Source organism: Arachis hypogaea, chromosome 1 (assembly GCF_003086295.3).
Source record: "Arachis hypogaea cultivar Tifrunner chromosome 1, arahy.Tifrunner.gnm2.J5K5, whole genome shotgun sequence".
NCBI lineage: Eukaryota > Viridiplantae > Streptophyta > Magnoliopsida > Fabales > Fabaceae > Arachis > Arachis hypogaea.
This window is the reverse complement of record NC_092036.1, coordinates 103,386,305-103,406,964: the sequence shown is the minus strand read 5'-3', so window position 1 is coordinate 103,406,964 and position 20,660 is coordinate 103,386,305. Positions and strand designations below refer to the sequence as shown.

The 20,660-nt window shown below is 34.8% G+C and overlaps 4 protein-coding genes and 1 non-coding gene across 8 annotated transcripts; 1 reads left to right on the top strand and 4 right to left on the bottom strand.

The window, feature by feature from the left end:
* Positions 1 to 68: 68 nt before the first annotated feature.
* TRNAW-CCA (transfer RNA tryptophan (anticodon CCA)) lies at positions 69 to 140 on the top strand. The gene has a single exon. It is a non-coding gene; the product is annotated as a tRNA-Trp (tRNA).
* A 422-nt stretch (positions 141 to 562) lies between these two features.
* LOC112705667 (cardiolipin synthase (CMP-forming)) lies at positions 563 to 3,515 on the bottom strand. 2 transcript variants are annotated; one of them, XM_025756571.3, is made up of 8 exons: positions 2,800 to 3,515; positions 2,654 to 2,720; positions 2,496 to 2,570; positions 2,366 to 2,417; positions 1,739 to 1,824; positions 1,579 to 1,653; positions 1,194 to 1,288; positions 563 to 1,109 (listed from the first exon to the last, which is right to left on the bottom strand). In XM_025756571.3, the coding sequence occupies exons 1-8, from the start codon at positions 3,285 to 3,287 to the stop codon at positions 1,019 to 1,021; spliced, it is 1,029 nt and encodes a 342-aa protein (XP_025612356.1). In that variant the 5' UTR covers positions 3,288 to 3,515; the 3' UTR covers positions 563 to 1,018. The 2 variants fall into 2 exon arrangements, with proteins under 2 accessions (XP_025612356.1, XP_025612347.1); XM_025756562.3 differs by having other exon boundaries at positions 2,330 to 2,417; positions 2,800 to 3,472.
* Positions 3,516 to 4,135: 620 nt separating this feature from the next.
* On the bottom strand, positions 4,136 to 4,477 carry LOC112779522 (uncharacterized). The gene has a single exon (XM_025823846.3). The coding sequence runs from the start codon at positions 4,475 to 4,477 to the stop codon at positions 4,136 to 4,138; it is 342 nt and encodes a 113-aa protein (XP_025679631.1).
* Positions 4,478 to 6,080: 1,603 nt separating this feature from the next.
* Positions 6,081 to 13,961, bottom strand: LOC112705653 (phospholipase A I). Of its 3 annotated transcripts, XM_025756554.3 has the most exons (19): positions 12,923 to 13,961; positions 12,530 to 12,677; positions 11,997 to 12,075; positions 11,761 to 11,914; positions 11,447 to 11,656; positions 11,117 to 11,362; positions 10,875 to 11,037; positions 10,700 to 10,792; positions 10,532 to 10,606; positions 10,302 to 10,423; positions 9,898 to 10,059; positions 9,577 to 9,769; positions 9,348 to 9,484; positions 8,993 to 9,131; positions 8,569 to 8,772; positions 8,026 to 8,479; positions 7,714 to 7,930; positions 7,534 to 7,623; positions 6,081 to 6,818 (listed from the first exon to the last, which is right to left on the bottom strand). In XM_025756554.3, the coding sequence occupies exons 1-19, from the start codon at positions 13,481 to 13,483 to the stop codon at positions 6,378 to 6,380; spliced, it is 3,888 nt and encodes a 1,295-aa protein (XP_025612339.1). In that variant the 5' UTR covers positions 13,484 to 13,961; the 3' UTR covers positions 6,081 to 6,377. The 3 variants fall into 3 exon arrangements, with proteins under 3 accessions (XP_025612339.1, XP_025612331.1, XP_072057692.1); XM_025756546.3 differs by having other exon boundaries at positions 10,532 to 10,792; positions 12,923 to 13,955; XM_072201591.1 differs by having other exon boundaries at positions 10,532 to 10,792; positions 12,530 to 12,687; positions 12,923 to 13,650.
* Positions 13,962 to 15,948: 1,987 nt separating this feature from the next.
* LOC112705644 (N6-mAMP deaminase) lies at positions 15,949 to 18,759 on the bottom strand. Its single transcript, XM_025756533.3, has 11 exons — positions 18,417 to 18,759; positions 18,272 to 18,342; positions 17,935 to 18,026; positions 17,789 to 17,848; positions 17,461 to 17,700; positions 17,306 to 17,382; positions 17,146 to 17,215; positions 16,955 to 17,068; positions 16,671 to 16,737; positions 16,370 to 16,474; positions 15,949 to 16,269 (listed from the first exon to the last, which is right to left on the bottom strand). The coding sequence occupies exons 1-11, from the start codon at positions 18,491 to 18,493 to the stop codon at positions 16,145 to 16,147; spliced, it is 1,098 nt and encodes a 365-aa protein (XP_025612318.1). The 5' UTR covers positions 18,494 to 18,759; the 3' UTR covers positions 15,949 to 16,144.
* Positions 18,760 to 20,660: the final 1,901 nt, after the last annotated feature.

Here is a 20,660-nt window from a genome sequence, read left to right as displayed (position 1 = left end):
GTGGCGCTAAAATTTGACCCTTTTAATTATTAATCATATTATTTTATCACAGAGAAAACTCAACAATCGGATCCGTGGCGCAATGGTAGCGCGTCTGACTCCAGATCAGAAGGTTGCGTGTTCGATTCACGTCGGGTTCAATTCCCATGATCCATTAATTTTGGTCTTTTGGTTGTTTCTTTCCGACCCTTAAGATATTCCTTCGCTTTACTTTAATAATAAATCATTAGGCGAAACTGTCGTATGTTGAGACCCTTTATTCTAATCCCACTTTTAATATCCAGAATCCCAGCTTGAATAGATGAAAATTGAAATAGTTGCTTCAGATTCCACTTTTATTTTTGTACCTTTTGTTCACCCCGCATAATCGCTTCCTAAATTAAATTATCTTAACATATATTACTTTTACTTCAAATTATTTCTGACTAAAATCAAACTCAAGCTAATTAGTCCCATCCCAAACTTTGCAATTTTCTTTCACCTCACATAGCTGTAAAGTTGAAACTAGAATGCATATTCGAACAAGTTTGTTAGTTTTTAAACTATGAAAAACACTTTAAAGTTTCTATTGGAATAAGTATACATTTATAACTTTTGTTTTCAAACATGCTCCGAACATAAGGGGTTTACTTGCTTTATTTTTCATAGGAAAACTAGCACGTCTACAGTTGAATTGTAGCGAGTGATGTTTCACGGTAGAATTATTAACACCTGTCTATGGTTAAATTGTCTCCTCACCAGATAACGTTAACACTATAACAAAAGAGGAGGGGAGAGTCAAAAATGAAAAATCAAAAGTTGCTAAAAATTCAAGACCAGACAATGAGGTTGATTTTCTTGTGATGAACATTGGTCAGCCACTTTGTTGAAACTGTATCCTTAACCCAGAAGCCAGTCTATGAAAAGTGAAAGCAAACTCTGCCTAATATTACCATAATTCACTCTGTTCCATCTATCATCCCTCTGCAGCACCAGAGTGCAGGATGCTTCATGATTCTTGGCTTCAACAAAACATCAACTAGACGGACTTTGAAACTATCGCAGAACTCCTAAGATACTGTGCTCCATAAGATGCCGAAGATGCAATTGTTGTTGAAGCCACTAAATAGCTGCAGCAGGACATCGGTGAATTAACAATCTGGGAAGGCATGCTACAAAGGCATAAATAAATAAACAAATGATAGCTTAATTACCTCGAATAACTAATGTACGATTGAGTTTCTAGGGTTCCAAACTCTGGTTGCAGAAGGGCTGCAGCAACTAATGCTAATTGGAGCACTGTATTCACCTGTTAACATTGGTATTCTTCCTCAATAAACAGGATAGGCAGAAGGAAAATTCATAGATAGATCTACTCTGATATATAAACCTTTTGAGATGCAGCATAAGTTAACAGACAAATTGGTTTGGGGAACACACAAATGTTCTATATTTGCACGCCTCAATCTCAATCCTAACTTCAAATAAGCAGAGCCACACCATAAAGCTAAAGTCATAAAACTAATATACATAAGTTAGTATGAAGTCAATGTCCAACAGCATGCAGAGCAAATAAACTCCCACATCTATAACAGTTACCTTGCTTATAAAGAGTGGTTCAATCTTTTGGCGGGATGTCCCATCAAGGTTAACGAAATCAGACCAGCTTTTCCACTGAGAAGTACAAAATGAATGTTTCATCTAGAAGATTAGATAATAATCAAGCAAATGGAAAACTTAAGATCTAAATTGTTCTCACCTTCCAACCCAAACTACTTGCTCTCAAATATACTGCACCACCAACAAGGAAGACATCTCGGAACACAACAATACCAACAAGTGCAGCTTCAAAAAAGAGAACAAAAAGACACGTTCAACACCACATATATACATAATGTATACAAAATAATGCAACAATTGTCTAAACATAAATGCATAAAGTTATTCAACACACATAAACATAAATTTTGTGTATATATGTATGTTCTCTAAACATAAATGCTAAATGATGCAACGATTGTCTGAAAATAAAATGCTCGCGCACACATTTTCCAGCCACAAGAGTCATCAAGCCCAAGCAACATATAATTACAAGGAAACATAAACCGTTGTTGCACCAATTACTATACAAATAAACAGCAAGTCACAATATCTGATATCACTTTTGTAACTAGGCATGGGACATTATAAGGTTGAAGGACTTCTATGGTATATTAATAACACAAAATGAGGATGAGGCTTATCCCTACTACCTTCCTTTTAGCATCTCACTCTTCATTAATCATCACAAAATCACAAATACCTAAGCCAAGCCATTAACAATTATCATTCGAAAATTGAAGAAGGTTACATAAAATAGAGGCATCAGAGAGTCCAAACCACTCACGATGCAGTAAATCTTGATGCACCATTGCAAGAGCGACACAAGCAATAAGAACCTGAACCACGAATTGGAAAACAGATTATCAAAATGAACACAAATTCTGCAATGACACTGAGCAGATAGAGGCTTTTACCTTGTCAGCAAGGGGATCAAGGTAGGAACCTACTACAGAATCAATCTTCATCTTCCTAGCCACGTATCCATCCAGCTACAGTCAACCATACCATAAATCACAACATGAATATAATCATGCTTATCATGTCAAAAATTATTACTTTTCAATATTCATACCCAATCACTGGCACCAGATATTGCCAACCCGACCATTGCTGAAGTATACATCTCATTCATGATCATCCTACACAATTCCCAATCAAACAAAGCATTATGAAAAATATCTTTTTTTTTTTCTTTTGGAACGGAAAGGGTATACTTACCATCCAAGAAAAGGACCCGAAATTAATCGAGAGAAGGAGATGAAATTGGGAGTATTGACGAAGCTATCGAATAGGCTGTTAGTGGAGGAGGACCGGTTCGGATTCTGGTCAACCCGATCGAGCAAATGGAGCGGCGGCAAGGGATTGGTCCGGCGGCGGCGAAGCAAATCCAAGGGGTTCTGGACTTTGGGAAAAACGACGGCGTTTGCGCGGAGGTAAAGAGGTGTGGCGGACTGTGAGAGCTTCCATGGCGGCCAGCTCAGGAAGAGAGGGCAAGGCCGCCGCTGAAACCGAAACGGAGAGACAAACCTGAGCGGCGAAGTGCTGAAGAGTGGGTGGTTGTTGGTGGTGTTGTTGCTGTAACTGTTGCGGAGAGGAGCGTAGGATGGCCACAATGGGATTGCGGTTGTTGAGGTCACAAAGGTTCGAGCTTTGTTCTTGGTTTCGTTGTTATTGAGAATTAATTTTAGGGATCTGAAGAGAACCATTGTTATCGAATCATTTTGAGCTGAAAAGACAAGAAAATTCGGGGGTTTTGGGTTTAAGAGTACAGAAGAGAGAGATACGTGCGTTGTTGCTAGTTGAATTTGTGACTTTTCCACCTGAACGGTAAGTCGTTTTCTCCCTTGGTTGATCAAAACGCAGAGTCGTTCGGGTCCGAGGAAGCATGCCAAAAACAAAAAGGCCTTAAGGATAAGGATTGGAATGTATTTTTTTTAATTAAATATTCGTTTGGATAAACTTTATAAAAAAGTACTTATTTTTCTTTTTCTTTTGTAAGTAAAAAGAAAAAGAAAACAATTGTTCATAAACAGAAAATATAAGAAATATATTTTTTAAATTTTCTATTTAAATTTATAATCAGTTGTGGTTGTTGGCTTGTTACTCTCAACTGAAAAGGACTATAATCTCTTTCTCTTAATTATAAGTATGTAGTAAATGATATTTAAAAAGCTTTGGAATAAAGGATAAAAATATTTGATTGGGGAATCTCTAAGCTGAAAGCATATTCATGCCAGCAATTATGAGCAGGTATAATAAATCATTTATAGTTCATGCGTTGTTTAGTATTAGGTTTGATGAATATTGAATACAAATTGGTCACATAAACGCAAGATTCATTAACCAACAGGCATGGCATTCCTTCCCTGTCCTATGATATGATCTGATTATTCATTTTTCTTCTTGGCCGTCCCAAATCACCAACGAGATTGCAGAGAAATAGAAATACATGAAGCTCAAGATAACAAGAAAATGGCTCAATGTGATAACAACACGTGACAAAGATAAGATGAACATGCATGCATGCTTCATGGCATGTAATGCAGAAAGTCAATCAGAGTTGCAAGTTATCGACATCGTTCTTGAGGATCCTGTAGTTGTAACCAGGAATTCTGTTCATTGGAATATTGCTTTCTGCCACTTGTGAAACAGAACACATTCTTGGGAGGAACCCATTTGTGCTTCTTCGCTTCCTCTTCTTCCCTGTCATTAGCAACACCCAGAAACTAGTCCTGAACGTGGTGGAAACCATGTCCACGAGGTGTGGCTGATGAGGCTTATGTGAATTCCCTCGTTTATCTAAATCAAACTTTGTGAAGTACTCAATTTCCTTCTTTACAAGAGATCCAATCGTGCCTCTTGTGCCTATAGCAACTGGAGCTGCAGGAGCAGACATATTCTATGTGGGAATTTGGTTCTACTGAAGAAGGTTTAATTTATTTCTATATGAAGAAAATTGTGTCATGGTTCTCTAAGTTTCAGTTTCAATAAAAGCATCCCCTTTTGATCATCCCTTATTACCACTATTGTAGACGATAAAAAGCTTTATGAAAAGCAAGAGCTTCCCTGATTGGAAACTCGCTTATGTTACGGGCATCACGCTTTACCCTTTGACTTCTGAGACTATAATAGCTAGCTTCTAATGGACACAAGTCTTGGTACAAGAATTACTGATAATGTCACGTAAGAAAATGGCTTGGTGTTGTTTTTACCGTAAAAATCATCATAAAGATTTGCTGTATTAGGATACTTTAGAGTTGAGAGTTGAGACTACTACAGTCTACGGCGCTCAACTTAATAATGATTTCATTATTTATGTGTGCGGATCCAAGTTACCTTCCGCCAATCATGCCTTGGCTAAAGGAAAGGGGAAGAGATTGATCTTTCGCTGTCTTGTCGTGTCCTTTTTGGGTATGAGGGTCCTGCTGTGTTTGCTCATAATCATAATATCCCCACTACAACTTAATTTTTTTTTATATCGATTAAATTTATGTGTAATATTGTTATTGGAAGATGAGGTGTTTTTTTTATATGGTGTTTTTTTTTATTGATATTATTCAAATCGGACGGTTCGATTTATTTGAAAAAAAAAATAAACTACAAATCAGAGGATCCGATTTGTTTAAAGAAATAAAAATCAGATAATCCGATTTCAACATTAAATTTTTTTTTTATTTTCAAATCCGATTTGTGAGTGTTGATTTAAAAAATGAAACAAATCGGAGGCACCGATTTGTATAAGCCATAGCAACGTCTCACATCATTCTAAAATACATATCTCTCTCTCACACACGAAAAAGAATAAGCGGATCTCAACTTTCAAGATTCTTTTTCTATCAATAATTGTTGTTTATTATTCTATTAATTTGAAAATTAAAATTATGCACATTGTTTTGCCAAAAAGATGAACATTTTGCACATTTATTCACCTCAATGACAGAAATAATATTAGTCAGCTGGTAATTGAATAGGACACATGTTAAAGCCACGAAAATTAATTGTTAAAAAAAATTGAAAAAGTAAAGTGTGATCTTTAACCTTTTAATGTTCTCTTTTTCATATTTTCTCTTAATCCCACTTATAAAATTAATAATAAAAGATCATATTTTACTCCCTTAATTATTAAAAAAATTTAAAAGAATTCATTTTCGTTACACATGCAAGTAATTTAAGACCTAAATAAATCAGAAGTAAATATAGCATAACAAGTAACGTGTTCAACAATCTCTAGTATCTGAAATTCTGTGTCAGCAATTTGATTATGATGTTTGAAAAAAATATATATATTATTAGGATCAACTCCTCTAAAGTGAAAATTTGAGAGTCTAATCACTCTTAAATTATTTTATCAAGTTACAATTCTCCTCATCTTTAGAGGATTTTTTCCGTATTATTAATATGCTCTAAGGTGTCTATGTAGGAACTGATGGAGGTTGGAGAAGGACAGCAACCTTTATTTGATAAAAAGGTTCTTACGAAAATAGAAACGATTCGCTATGGAACATGTAAAAAGTTTAGCCAGTATTTATAAGAGTACTTTAATTACAGACGATCTGGCTAGCAAAGCTTTACCAGGAGTATTTGAACAATTGCATCTAAGAACATCTTAACCAGCGTCAAAATTGAATGTAGAATGTAATTCTACAGGAGCATATCTCCAACTTCACAGATGCTTCGCATCCTCTGTACATGTGTTGATGTATATATCCTCTGTGTTTGTATTTATTATAACCGTTCATGTCATGCTAATATCTTATTATCATTATAATTAGTTTTATTAAAAATAATTAAACAAATTAATCTATACTGGGGAGATGGCACGCATACCCCAATCTTCGATGCGAGGCCAGAGCTTCTTGGAAAGCAACAAGGACACTAGCACCCTCCCTGAACAATGATTTATACAACTCACAGATAAATTGTGACAGTTCCTCTTCATCATTGTCAAATAATGATGAGATCTTGGTCCCGTTTTTCTCCACGTCACTATCTTCCCAGTCACTTTCTGGACTGGCGGGTGTGACATCATCATCCGCTTCATCCTCTCCAAGTTCAAACCTTCCATTTTCCATCACATTCAACTCTCCGTTATCATCAAAGGTCACCTGAGACAGTGGGGGTTCATTTGAAGGACATACAACAGCTTTGGCACCGCCATCCATAAAGGCCTTAACAAGAGCAGGAGTAGGTCCATATGTCCCTGTGCATATTATGATTCTGTCTCTCCAAGCTCCAATCTATGCAGAGCACCAGTTAGAATGTACAAAATGTAAACTAGTTGGAAATTTTCCAATATATGACACAACATAATTTAAAAAGAAATCTAGGGGGCCATCTGAATTTATGGCTTTTGGTCATCACCTAACCATCAACTCAATTTATTTAGTCTAGTTCCTTTAATCTAGTAATTCAACAACATATTTTATTCCATATTTTTAAATATTGATGGCTAACTAATGACCAAAAACAATAAATTCTGATGGCCTACATTCCTCTAATTTAAAAATGGTTAGCAATTTATCTGCTCCCTCCCTGTAGCTAGTAGCTACCCCGGTGAAAGTGTGGTTATGCAGTGGAACACAGATATCACACAGCACAAACTCCACTGCATCTGGGAAAAGTATGCCAAAAGATAAACGTTTGGCTCATAGAAACATTCACCATAATGGTCGAAATTATGGCTGTACAAAATTAAATTCTACTGACTCACACAGTACAGATGCTTTACAAAATCAGCCGGAGTTCATGTCATGGTAGACTTATATCCAGAGGGGATTGCAAAAAATACCCCCTTTTTTATAATTAATGAATTAATATCAAAGGCATATTAAGCTATAAGAAAGCTGTCCCAGGCCCAGCACAACATAACCCTTAAAGACCTCAAACTTCGTAAGCATAAAAGTGACAAATATAATGACAATATGAAAATGAAAGTGAAAGCAATGCACATACCATCCATCTTACGTCGTTCGGTGATAGTTGCATAGACGGTACAGTCCTACGAAACATATATGAACTAATTTCTCGATCATCTTCCACAACCTTCATAAAGATATCCAAACTCAATTTTCTAATGGATGCACTAAGTTGATTTTAAGAAGTTATGCAAAGGATAAGGTGAAGAGAACATACTATGGTTTGACAGCCTAGATAGCGGTGGACAATGCCTCCTATGTGGAAATAAGACTTGAAGGCAACAAGATCAGAAACAGTGGATATATTGGCCAGGAGAGCTGCTCCCTTTCTGCGGTGATTTCTCATTGTTGACAACAAACTGAGTTTAACACTTTCTACAAACTTCGTAGCAAGCTCTCCAGGTTCGGCAACCACAAATACATCATTGTGCCAGCTAAATGAAAAGCCAGTAACATCATGCTTCCATCCACATATAGAAGAATAAAAGGTGATCATGAATAGAAAAACATTAAAAATAATAACAAATACCTCATTATCAAGCCATCTGAGTTACTCTGAAGAGCCAAATGTACAACACCCACTTGTGGTGTATTTTGCAATTTGTCATGCAATTGCCTGACAGGTGAAGATAGCAGTCTAAGTCCTCGAGGAGAAACTGGAGGTGATGTAGTTGGTTTTCCTAATTGACTGTCTAAACTTAAAGCGGGGACCGGATCAATCCGTCCAATCCTCTGAGAATCAGGACTATACCGACGTGGGCTAGAAGGGAAAACAGGAGATGCATATGGAGATAGATTTGTTGGCGATGGCACTTTCTTTAGAGTCTCAGACAAACCGCGCATAAGGGAAAATCTTATTCCGTTACGAGCACAAAATGACTCTAGCACCCGGGCATGGTTAATCACACTTCCGGAATCTGGACTGTGTGAAGCTTCAACAAGTAGTACATTACGCCTCCACCCTAAAGTGGGACTACTGTTACCTGAAAAATAGAAAATAAAAAATCTTAAATTTTAAGGGGATCGAGGGAAGTCAAACCTCACAGAAAAAACAATATATAAGCAACTATACCCTCATTAGACTCATTTGTCAGGGATGATTTGGATCTCAAATTTTCTAACCACTTCCGGTCATGCTGAGAAGGAAGAAGCAATCTCTCGCAGGCATTTCCAAATGCCTGATGATTCTTTTCTATGTATTCTTCAACGCAAGATTCCAACTTCAGCCAGATAGTTGGATCTGTTGCATCAAGTTCCATATCACAACGTTCATCAACTGCAAGGAAAACCACAAGATCATTTCTTGAGAAGTGAAGCTACTTGTCAAGAATCGGTCCTGTCTAAAGATATTTCTCTATCTACCCAGGAAAAAGGAAAGAAAATAAAAACTGAAGTAGAATAGCAAATTGATGAAAAATTCATGGTAATAAGATTGGTAGAAAGATTCTTCCATTCCAGCACTGCAAAGTGCAAAGTCCAAAACACAAGCACAATACCTGGATTGAAACGAAAATACTGTATCTCAGGAAGCATAGGTAGCAATGTACTTAAAGCTTCCTCCACCCGGTCAACAGAGCATGAACTCTCTATCAACACCTGTCCAGTGTCCAGATACCGCCAACCACCTTTTCGCATCTAAAACAGCATAAGTGTTTGACAATCAAATATTAACTATGCTTAATTGTCAATGACATACCCTCTAAAATTGAAATTACTAATCACATTCTGTCTGGTTTTTATGTCGACAAAACTAAAAAAGCAAGTGTGCCATTAAAATAATCATCAAAACCCTTGATCTTCTTTCACGAATACTGAATAAATAGCAGAACCAAAACAGAGAAGAGTAATTACCCTTGGTGGAACATCACCACACCCTACAGAAACCAGACAGTCAATTTTTGTGTCGGGCCACAGAAGTTGTGCTTCTCTTATGGCAAAAATTGTTGGATTGTTTGCTACTATTGCCCCGTCTTGCCAGCGGTTTACATCTTAAGTCACATTCCACGATGAGAAGACATATGTCAATAATGAAAACTTAAATACAACCAACTGATGTAAACAATAACAGAGCATTCAGTACCATCTGAGAAATCATCAAGATAATAAGGAGCAGCTGATGAAGCTCTGATAGCCTTCCATATCTGATGCTTACAACTTCCAATGAATGCACTGCGCTTATAAGTATAGCCAACTTGTGCATCTGTAGGTGACACTAATACGACCCCAGAGCTTTCTGACGTTGCAAGAGTCACCTCCGGTGTACCAGTAGGGTACTGCAATTTAGATAGAAGTAAAGACATAGGAGGCAAGATAATGAAAGATTATTAAGAAATAATACATTAGCAGCCACAAACAAGTGTAGGCCAATAGCCAAAATAGACAGCATTGAAAATACTCATACCTGATAGTTGCGAAATATGAAGGGCTGTGCAGGCATCATGCTCACCAAGGTTGACACAACAAAAACTTTGGGCACATTTTTCACAGCAGAATCTATCAATAGATCACCATCCTCATCAGCGCACATTTCCTTCAATAAGCTCTCATACAGATCTGCACCGTGCTGCAAGACAATTAAGTCATGATTCTCTTTTAGGGTAGAAATTGAAATAGTTGATTGACATGGCTATATAAACTATACAAAGCAAACAACTTCGGGCAAATGAATGAACTATTAACTCAGCCTTCAAATGTAAAAATTATTTCATAACATAAACTTTGGGAAATATATATTTATAAATGAGGAAACATATAATAATAATAATAATAATAATAATTTGCCAATGAAAATTAAAAAGTGCATACTTTTGATCCATGAACAACAACTCTAAAACTCTGTGATGAACTCTTATAGAGTTGATCTAACTTTTCCCTCCAAGTTGCTGATTCATTCTCCTTGGGAGAAGGCTCAGCAAAAACAAGCTTCCCTGTTTAAAAATGTCATTGAATCAGTTTATCTAGATTCTAGAATTGCAGGAAAATAAACAGACCAATTAGCAAAGTAGTGCATGTTGATTCTTAAGAAACACCCTAACCTAGATTTTTGTATATATCTTCACATTCTTCCAAAGTCATTAACTTAATCCCAAGGGCAACAGCGAGCATACCACCTGTGGATGTGCCACATATTAAATCAAACAACTCATGTATTCGTTTTCCGGTACCCTTCTCAATTTCCTTTAACATTTTTACAGTTGCTAGACCTTTCATTCCACCTCCATCCATTGAGAGTATGCGAAGGCCTTGCTTTGCCACTTTTCTCCCTCTTATAGCACGCCTTAGATTTTCATTCTCTCCTACAAAACCATAACATGAAGAAGCTTATTATTGGGATAGAACATCTTAGAATATATAGATAATTTTACATCCAGAACAAACCAAGAATTGCCAAAGCACGAGCTGCAGCTTTATAAACACGCGGTTCAGTTACAACAGCCAGGCGTAACAGAAGCTCTCGTAAACTTTCAGAAGTAACAAGTATTTGACGATTCTCCAGACTGAAGGCCAAATTCCCAACAGCTAAAAGAGCTAGCTTTTGTACCTAAAGAAATGTAAATTATAAAATCAAGAACCATAACCAAATGAATCAAATAGTTATATCAGAAAAGAAACAAACATGCCTCTGGATCTTTATGGGCGCATAAAATTTTCAAAGATTTCAAAACATCTTTGGTCAACATCTTCTCAGCCACAGTATTAGATGTGAAAGCCAACTTGACCACAACTTGCAATACAGATATCAAGTCTTCCCGGCAAGCAGATTTCAGAACTGTTCCAATTGGTCTCATGATGTCCGCTCTCATCAGCTGCAATGCAACAGAATCATCAGAGGCAAGGGCTGAAAGAGCAGAGCATGCTTGTCCAACCTGTAAATATTGAGAATGATCACGCCACCGATGGCAGTAGAATAGATAAAAGAACCCATAATGTTTAAACCTTTTAAAACATACCACATGACAGTTGTCACTAGTTATCATACTTATAAGCTGCCGCACTGCATTCTCATCTTTACCAACAAAAACTCTATTTCCTTCATCTTGCATTATCTTTCCTAGTGCTGATGCCAGTAAAGGGTGATGACATGAAGAAAAACGGAATATAAGAGAGAATGCGGCACTGAGCTTATGCCTGGATGCTACAAAATAAGAACTGTTTTCCATCTGCAATGACAAGGAAAAAACATGTTTGACTGAAATACATTAAATGTTATTAAGAGAATATTGTCACTGCCAGGTATTAGTCTAGGTAGTTGGAGAAATATTACCTCTATTTCCACATTCACTGATCTCAATTTTTCATCTGCTACAACCCTAATGTTTGCAAGAGTAAGGTGCCTAAGTTTTCTGAGTGGCAAAATTTCTGGAAGAAACTCAAGAGGATTTCCAAATAGCCTTAGAACCCGTAACTCAGCCATAGCCCTGCCATATGTCAAACAATAAGATTACTTGGAGCCTAAACAACTTCATAGGTTCTCAGCTAATAAATAAATAAATAAATAACCTGAAATCAAGAAGAGGCCGAACAAGCTTGTTGTATTCCAGTGACAATTCAACCAACTGCACACACTGTCTCAGTTCCACTGATTGAAAACCCAAAGGAAAATTAATATTTGAGAAAAGAAGAGGGGGGGGGGGGAGGGGGGGTGTATGGGAGGGGGAATGTTAAATGAGCATTTTTGCGAGAAATGTTAATCCTTAAGACCAAGTTACTTTAGGGAAGATGTAATTTATATATGCTATATAGGACTGGACATCAGATACAGCCCTTGATTCTTTTTTGAATGCATTGATAAAGAGGAGGGCTAGAGCTTGCATTTCATTTGTGCTTTCTATGTTGCGTTCAGACTAGAGCTTCACAACATATCTAGCATGGCTTGTTACTTCAGTTACTTTAAGGCAATGTAGCGCAGGGATTAAAGTATAGTTTGTAGATGATCCAAAAAACTTCATACAGCTCTTCTAAGTACACCGATAAAAAGTTACTAGTGAATTGCTATCTTTCCATGGAAATAATTCGGACAATTAAAAGCTTACCAGGCACCGAGACAAGCATGTTGTTGTCAGCGGATAGCACTTTTAAGCGTCTAAGCTCCCCAAGCTCAGGTGGCAAGACAGTTAGCTTGTTGTTATCAAGATAAAGTTTCTCCAAATTTGGTAACCGAGTAAGCTCTACTGGAAATACCTGTGCATGACTTGTTACAAACAACTCAACTAGATGACTTCCAATAAAATCATAAAATTTAAGGAGCTTTCTGAGCACAGGATTAAACAAGTAGAATAAAATAAGACAGGCAAACATATTTGCACTATTATCTTATTAGTACTGAAGAGAAGCAAAATAAAACCACCATATTATTGTCTTTAAATATTATATGGAAATTTTTTAAGATATAACTTGACAAGAGACTTGCAATAACAAATACTCACTGACAAGCCACAGCCGGAAATTGTAAGCACCGAAAAACTCTTCCAATGGTCGCCGTAATCAGCAACTCGCGGTGGAAGCGGGGACGCTGCAGGAGACGACAAATCAGAGCGAAACAATCGAATCAAAACACCGGTGCCATCGCTCTGCTGGCCGGAGCCAACAGCCTTGATCATCGTGACCGCCCTGAGAGGATCTCTCTTCTTCACAACCTTCATATCCAAATTCACCGTATTATATGCATCATCTTCCGGATCCCGAGGCCTCAGTTCCACCACCACGGTGTCCTGCGTCATCGGCAGAGCCACCATGAGCTGCGACTGAAGCTTCAGCGCAGCCTGCTCCTCATCCTCCGTTGCCGACCAATCTAATTCAATGCGGAACCCTAGCTCCTGATCCTTCAAGGCGGTAGGGGAAGAGGAGAATGACGAAGACGTCGAAGACGAGGCCGAATGGTACGTGCTCGAGTCGCGGCCGAGATTTTCCGTCAGATCGTCGTTGCCATAGTTGAGAGTGAGGCGGAAAATCTCCGACGGCCTCTTCCATCCCAATCCCCAAGACATTGTTCTGAGGATCGCAACCGCCGATTCGGGGATTCAGTTATGCCATCGCGAATCGGTGAAGGAAACCGAAATTACGTTGCTGGTTCTTACACAGAATTCGAATCCGATTATTGCTGAATTCCAAATGCCGAAATTGGTTATTGATGATTCAACGAAACGATAATCTCAGAATGATTTTGAAGCGGCAATGTTCGGCAGAAAATCACTGACCAATCCTACTTTTTAAGTCTTTTAAGTTTCAACGATGTTTCAGCATTTAATTGTTTCTTTTTCTAAATTATAAAATCTTGGAATACAAGCTAGCAAAATATTAAACATTAGGCAGAGCATTTGAATTTGAATTCAATTAACTACACTCGAAGGAAGGGAAGCCATGGTCGTCTCTTCTGCAAAACGCGAAAACTTCGGTACCAAACTTTTTATTTAAATTTAAGAAAAAAAAAAGATGTTTATTGTTAAATTTAAATCCAAAAAGCTCAAGATATCTAGAAACCTTGAAGTAGTATTTAATTATTTATACTGTTGATTTGGTCCCTAAATCTTATATTTTGCATGCAATTTTTGTTTTTTGTTTACACATGCCAACGTCCAACGAGATATAAAGTCAAGCCTAAGCTTCAAAACTTTAATAACAAGTAATGGCTTAATTAATCTATAAAGGGAAACTAGGACTATATTATATGGATAGATACAAAAAATTAATTACTAACATAAAAATAAAATTTAATTTTCTCATTATAAAACAATTTTATACTCGCATTCAATTAAATACCAAAACAAAATTATTCACATTTAATAACATAATACTATATTAATAATAGTTATATTTTATATTATCAATACATTAAAATTAAATTCTATAAAAAATATATAAAAGAATACCAAAAAATGCACATTTATAATCATACCCAATTTTACAAATAGTATAATTTAATAGTAATATAACAAATTAAATTTATATTTATAATAAAAATTTGAATAAAATTACAAAATTATAATAATAACTAGTTTTGTATATTCACAAAAAATTTAATTATATTATTATAAAAAATTAATTATTCTACAAAAAAATATTATTTTAACTTATTCTAACAATTCAATTATTTATAGAAAAAAAGATTTTTTATTTAAATGAATGAAACTGAAGCCAAAATTACTAAATTTTCCTAAGACAAATTTTGAAATGTGTTTATCCTCTTTATAATATTATATAACTTGTTATAGAGTAATAAGGGTTATATAATATGTTAAACATGGGACTCTAGAACAATTCATACATACATGGCTTAGGAAAATTAGAAGTAAATCATGCTAAGTCACCCAAGATTACATGTTACGCATAAATCGTCCCACCTTAGAAGGATTCAAGTGATTTTGTGCTGAAATACAAAGGCGTGCAACGACTTATGGGTTAAAGCGAAACCTCTCAAACCTGACGCGATTTATAGGCTATTTGAAGACCCTCAAAACCCAACCACGATTTATGCTTAAAGACTTACCCTAAGGAGGCTGCAATGAGTTATTGCTCGAGTGGAACCTCAACACATTGCAGCGACTAACGTTATTGGTAGAGAATGAGCCACTATTTTCAATGTTAGAGAAGCTTTGTAAACGGTTCTGTCCAACAGTCACAACCAAAATTAATTCGATTGCAATATTTCATCATCAAATTATAAATTGTTATTTTTTATGTGGAGTACTTCTTCCACAATTTACATTTACGCGTTCTTCTTTTTCAAATTGTTATTCCACATGTGCCGTATTGCTTCCACAATTTACTTAGAATGGATTATCATTCTTTGACTATATGTCTTGTTCTCTTTGTTGTAGAAGGATTTGCAGTGATAATGACAGCCTAGAAGAGTTAATACCCAAAATTGCTAGATGAAAATCAACCAATCACTATTTAATAAAATGTTTTAAAAAAATTAAAACAAAAAACTCTTATCTATTATTATTCAATTGAAACATCAAGTACTAATTAAATGCAATAAACATACATTAAAAGTGTCATAGTAATAATAATTATAAAAAATTTCAGTTACAAATATTCAAATTCTACAACTTATAAAAGTGTCATATTAAAACTCTTACTACTCTTCATTTCTTAATCTCTTATACTAATTGCCAAAAAATTTTTAAATTTAATATAACATTTTTATATATTTTTCATTCTCGTTCATTTATTTTTTTTCATTATTTACAAATAAAAAAACCGCAAGAAAAGACAAAGTGTAGCCATTAATGCAAATCAAAAAATGAAAAAAAAATGCAGTTTTGTATAACTCTAATATAAATAACTTGTCTTTTTTAAAAATAAATAAATTCAAAATCTATTTATAATATGTTCTCTAAAATATTTTTAATATAACATTTATTAAAATATATTATATAGTATAAATAATTTATCTCTCCGCGCATTGCGCGGGTCCCACTCTAGTTTATTTAAAGTTTAACTCTACAAATGAATGAAACATAATCCATCTAATTACTCCATAAGCATGGAACAATTTCTGGTGCAATGCATCATGGACAAGTTCACAGTTGCTCATCTCAAATGGTCAAATATAAGAATGCTACCATAATTTCGATCTACAATAACGGTCTAACTCATAATGGACCTATGACCTAAATACATACTCCCTTTGGATGAAATTATACCTAGAGTTCCAGATTCTTTGCAGCTGAATTAAAAATTTCCCTTAATTCATCCTTTACAACATTATCTGCAAATATAAACTCAACAGAATTCTTTGATAGCTCAAACATTTGCTTCCTTCCAAGGCCTACATAACATTCAAATGAACAAACAAACAACCAAGCAGTTAGCATAGTTTACCTGCTAGTTTCAGTTCCACTGGCTGCAAGAGTAAAAATGAAACATACCCAATGAAGAAGCAGCAATTTTGTATTCGTTGGAGAGACTGGTTGAGAAAACACCCGAGTCATCGGTACACAGGACTAGAGGATGTTTCGCGTTATACAAATCAACTGTATCAGCAGCAGAATGATGTTAAAGACCAAAGTCTAGTATGCATGGTTCATCTTACTAATCAACAGGGTAATTTTCAACAATCCTCCTCCTCCAGCACCCCCCAAAACCCCCCAATAAGTATCTCATGGAGTTGAAAAAACAATAAAGATTCATGTTATTTCGTGAACTTCAAAAATAAACTTAACAACCTACCAAAATGGTGAGCATCTATTGATGAAACTGACAATGTCCTTATGTTTGATGTCAAACAAATTTCAACCTGAAAATATAAAGGAAGCAATAAATATGTGGTAACCCAGCTCTTTATAAATTGGGTATTGATAATAAAAACGGTTCGAATTTAGAAACTATCAGATGTTCAAATGTGATGGATTAGATGAGTATGCTATGCACTATATTTTTAACTGATTGATTATCATAACACTTTCACTTTCTTATTTTATCACAAAGTGACTAGTGAACTTGCAAAGTCTAACCGGAATGTTAGTAGACTTCAACTTTCTCCAGTGTTCCTCCTCAAAGAAACAAGCATGTCCAATCCTCTGGGGAAGAAAATCGAGCATATCTTGTATCTCCTTTGAATTAGGAACCTAAAAGCACAAAACAAGAAAAACAGACCAGTCAGGTAATCACCACTGGTAACAGGTACAATAAAAGATTGGCGCACCTCTCCACAGTGAAGGGTTACAGAAAGACCTTGTTCTCTAGCGAATTTCAATGCTGGCAAATATGTTTTCCTGCAAAAGATAAAGAGAGACTTTGATCTAAAGCATCGTTACAAAATTTAAATGAATTGCTACGCTAGAGTCCTTGATAGATTGACATACCATTCGCCAACCTTTGGATTCCCAGATAGGTCAATTCCAACCACCCCCAGATGCCCCATTTCCAGTGCCAGCTTGACCTGCAACAAACAAATGGAGTGTTAAAGGCATTAAGTAGCAATCATCAAACTCAAGGATGTTGAAATTACTCAGCTTACAGTTTCCATAGCTGATTCTGTTGTCTCCCTACGATCAATACTCAAGAGTAGCCTAACAAAGATTTTCTTCCTACTATTTCCATTACATTTAGCATTTGTAGCTCCACACAGAGGATGTAAAAGATTTCTAGGATCCTCAGTGTAAGGAATCAAAGCCACATCAACTGAACTGACAGATCTTATCCCTTCCAGTACAGCTTCAACATAAGAACGTTTGCTCATTCCTTGGGAATCATTTTTCTGTAAGGAATTACTACGAGAAATTCACTGTCGAATCAATAGAAAAAAAAAAAACAGTCCGCATCAAGAACCAAGCTCTTCTAATTACCTTTGGGGTGGTTCTCAATTCGAGATAGACAACATTTTCTGATGCGAAATCTTCAACAACCTGCATTTGAAAATTACTTCTATAAATGCAAAGGCTGAAGGCATTGGATCTAGTAACATAAAAATTTGGATAGTAAGCAAACATACTTCTTTCGCAATTCTTGTAACAGTCATGTGATCAGTAGTAAGAATGTGGATCACATCAAACAACTTGAATACCTCAGTTAATGAACGATCATCTGTATTTACAAAACCATAACCACCACATTATTAAGCCTTAAGACACTATAATAGTAACTATCTAACACTAAAGGTGACAATCAAACAGTCCCTCATATCACAAACACTAACAGAGTGCATAATTTTACAATCAAACAGCTATTAAGGGTAAAAATAAGTCCCAAAATGAACATGAAGCTGAACAACAATGAAGAGGCACACTGAAGATTAAAAAAGAAAATAGGAAGAAAAAAAAAGAGCATACTCTTAAGGATAACATGCTCCACTTGAGAAAAATCTATTAGACCCTTATCCCCCAAAGCTCTAGCGAGTTCTCTGTGCAACAAAAAAGGGGTCAGAGGAAGGAGAAGGAGATGAAGAAACAAAGAGGAATAGAGAAAAGGGATTACAGGAGAGTGGAGTCTCTGATGGATCCGTTGAGGTGAGCATGGAGTTCCACCTTTGGCATTGACATGCACCACTCCATCTTTTCTTCTTCCTCAACACTGAAACTGCAACTGCAACTGCTTCGTTGGGTATTGGGTAAGAGAAAGAGTAAGAGCAAGAAGAGTACACTCTGGTTGGTTCAGAAGAGAGTGGCCATTCACTGAACTCATCAAGGGCGTGTTTTGTTTTGAGTGAGAGATCAGACATAAAAAACAGCACCCAAACATTTTGTACATAAAGTGCAAACAATATACTGTAAACTAATAGGAAATGTTGACGATTTAGGGTTCATGCCATAATCATTATGATAGGATCCCAATCAATCTTATACTTATTGTTAATTTTGAATATTCAACTATGACAAATCACAATTTAATCTATCTATTATTTCATATTTTTCACAATTTAGTGTTGGTATCTGTATTTGTATGTTAAAAAAAAATAAAGAATAAATTATTATTTTTATCCACAAAATTTTAAATATTGATAAATTTATTTATTAAAGAAAATTACAGTTATATATATAAAAAATGAGTTTTGGACCATAAAATTAACCAAACATTGAAAATTATCTAAACATTTTAAATGATCCTTTTTTTTTAACTTTAATCTCAACACTTCTCTTTGAAATATCAATTTTTTTTTTATTCTTTTTATGGGTTCACTACTTTCTTCGTTAATATTCACTACTAACCGTCATCCTCATTTTTTACTTGACTTTCTTTTTCATTTTATTCTACAATTATCTTCTTTCTCCCAAAATATGAGCGGAGAGAGTTAAAATTTTCTAAAACCAGTCATGTCAAAATTTAAATTCACCACCACTTGGAAAAACTGTAATCGTCGCTGTTTCACCGCCGATCTTGGAGATAGCAATGACGACTGCGAGTACAAATATTGTAACTATGTCGAAGAAAAATTACAAAGTAGTAGCAACAATAAAGACAAATAAAGTGAGATTTAAGATTGCTTGATTGTATTAATAGAGAGAGACTCAACATAAAGTGGGACGTCTAAAGTTATATAAAAATTTAGGTATCATAGGCTCAAGAGTATTCTTACTCGCATGAAACATAACTAGCTTGTGGGCGATAATGGTCTTGTTGTGACAATAAAAAAAGAAAAAGATGAGGATGATGGTCAGTGGTGACGGTAGTAGTAGTGTTGGTGATAAAAATGTTGAAATCTATGAAAAGAATAAAATGAAAGTCAAAATTTAAAAAATTGGTGTTGAGATTAGGGTTAAGAAAAGGATAATTTAGAGTTTTTAAGTAATTTTTCAGTGTTTGAGTAATTTTATTTTATAGAACCATCTTTTATGAGTATAAATGAATTATATATATATATATATAAAAACTTGTTAGCATTTATAACTTTCATAGATAGAAATAATAATTTATTAAAAATAAAAAATAAAAAATTTAAATCATAGTTAAATTTATAATTCTTTTACTATGTGAATTGATGAGTTTTTTATTTAAAATTAATAATTAAAAATTATAATAATAATTCAATCTGATATATTAAATCATCTAATGTCAATTTTATATAAAAATAATACATGTAAGTTTTTACTATGTGGATTGTAAATTTGTAATATCTAAGTCAAAATAACTAAATTTTTATGTTTTTTATATTACTTAAGAATAAAGTATCGTTTTTGTTCTCAATGTTTGGGGTAAATCTTAAAGTTGTCCCTAACATTTTAGTCGTCCTATTTAAGTCCCTAACGTTTTACAATTGACTCAATGTTGTCCTGCCATTAGGGATTCGGTTAACAGAATTGACGGCGAGACAAAATTGAGACGATTTTGAAACGTTAGGAACTTAAATAGGACGAAAACGTTGGAGACAAAAACGATACATAGAAATAAATTTTAGTTTTATCCTTTAATAATATCAATTTTTTAATGTATATAGTATTCAATTATTTTTTAATCACATCTAAGTAAATTACACTTAATCACTTTACTTTCATTCTAAATAAATTTATTTTTTTATAATTTACACTTAAAGTTATAAGTTAATATAAAAATATAAAAAATAGAATAAAAGTAGTGTGATTAAGTGTAATTTACTTTAATATGATTAAAAAAAATTGAATATTATATACAGTAAAAAATTGATATTATTGAAGGATAAAATTAAAATTTATTTCTATGTATCGTTTTTTCTCCCAACGTTTTTGTTCTATTTAAGTCCCTAAT

What these genes read in the sequence shown, in the direction of transcription:
- LOC112779522 (XM_025823846.3), bottom strand. Translation starts at nt 4,477, where the DNA reads ATGTCTGCTCCTGCAGCTCCAGTTGCTATAGGCACAAGAGGCACGATT.
- LOC112705667 (XM_025756562.3), bottom strand. Translation starts at nt 3,287, where the DNA reads ATGGTTCTCTTCAGATCCCTAAAATTAATTCTCAATAACAACGAAACC. An exon ending in TCGGGTCCTTTTCTTGGATG is followed by an intron (nt 2,721 to 2,799) that starts GTAAGTATACCC and finishes GGAATTGTGTAG; the next exon opens with GATGATCATGAATGAGATGT. An exon ending in CTCTGATGCCTCTATTTTAT is followed by an intron (nt 1,825 to 2,329) that starts GTAACCTTCTTC and finishes TCTTTTTTGAAG; the next exon opens with CTGCACTTGTTGGTATTGTT.
- LOC112705644 (XM_025756533.3), bottom strand. Translation starts at nt 18,493, where the DNA reads ATGGAGTGGTGCATGTCAATGCCAAAGGTGGAACTCCATGCTCACCTC. An exon ending in ATCAGAGACTCCACTCTCCT is followed by an intron (nt 18,343 to 18,416) that starts GTAATCCCTTTT and finishes TTTGTTGCACAG; the next exon opens with AGAACTCGCTAGAGCTTTGG. An exon ending in AATAGATGCTCACCATTTTG is followed by an intron (nt 16,475 to 16,670) that starts GTAGGTTGTTAA and finishes CTGCTGATACAG; the next exon opens with TTGATTTGTATAACGCGAAA.
- LOC112705653 (XM_025756546.3), bottom strand. Translation starts at nt 13,483, where the DNA reads ATGTCTTGGGGATTGGGATGGAAGAGGCCGTCGGAGATTTTCCGCCTC. An exon ending in CATGCTTGTCTCGGTGCCTG is followed by an intron (nt 12,076 to 12,529) that starts GTAAGCTTTTAA and finishes GTTTTCAATCAG; the next exon opens with TGGAACTGAGACAGTGTGTG. An exon ending in ATCTAGGCTGTCAAACCATA is followed by an intron (nt 7,624 to 7,713) that starts GTATGTTCTCTT and finishes ATCTTTATGAAG; the next exon opens with GTTGTGGAAGATGATCGAGA.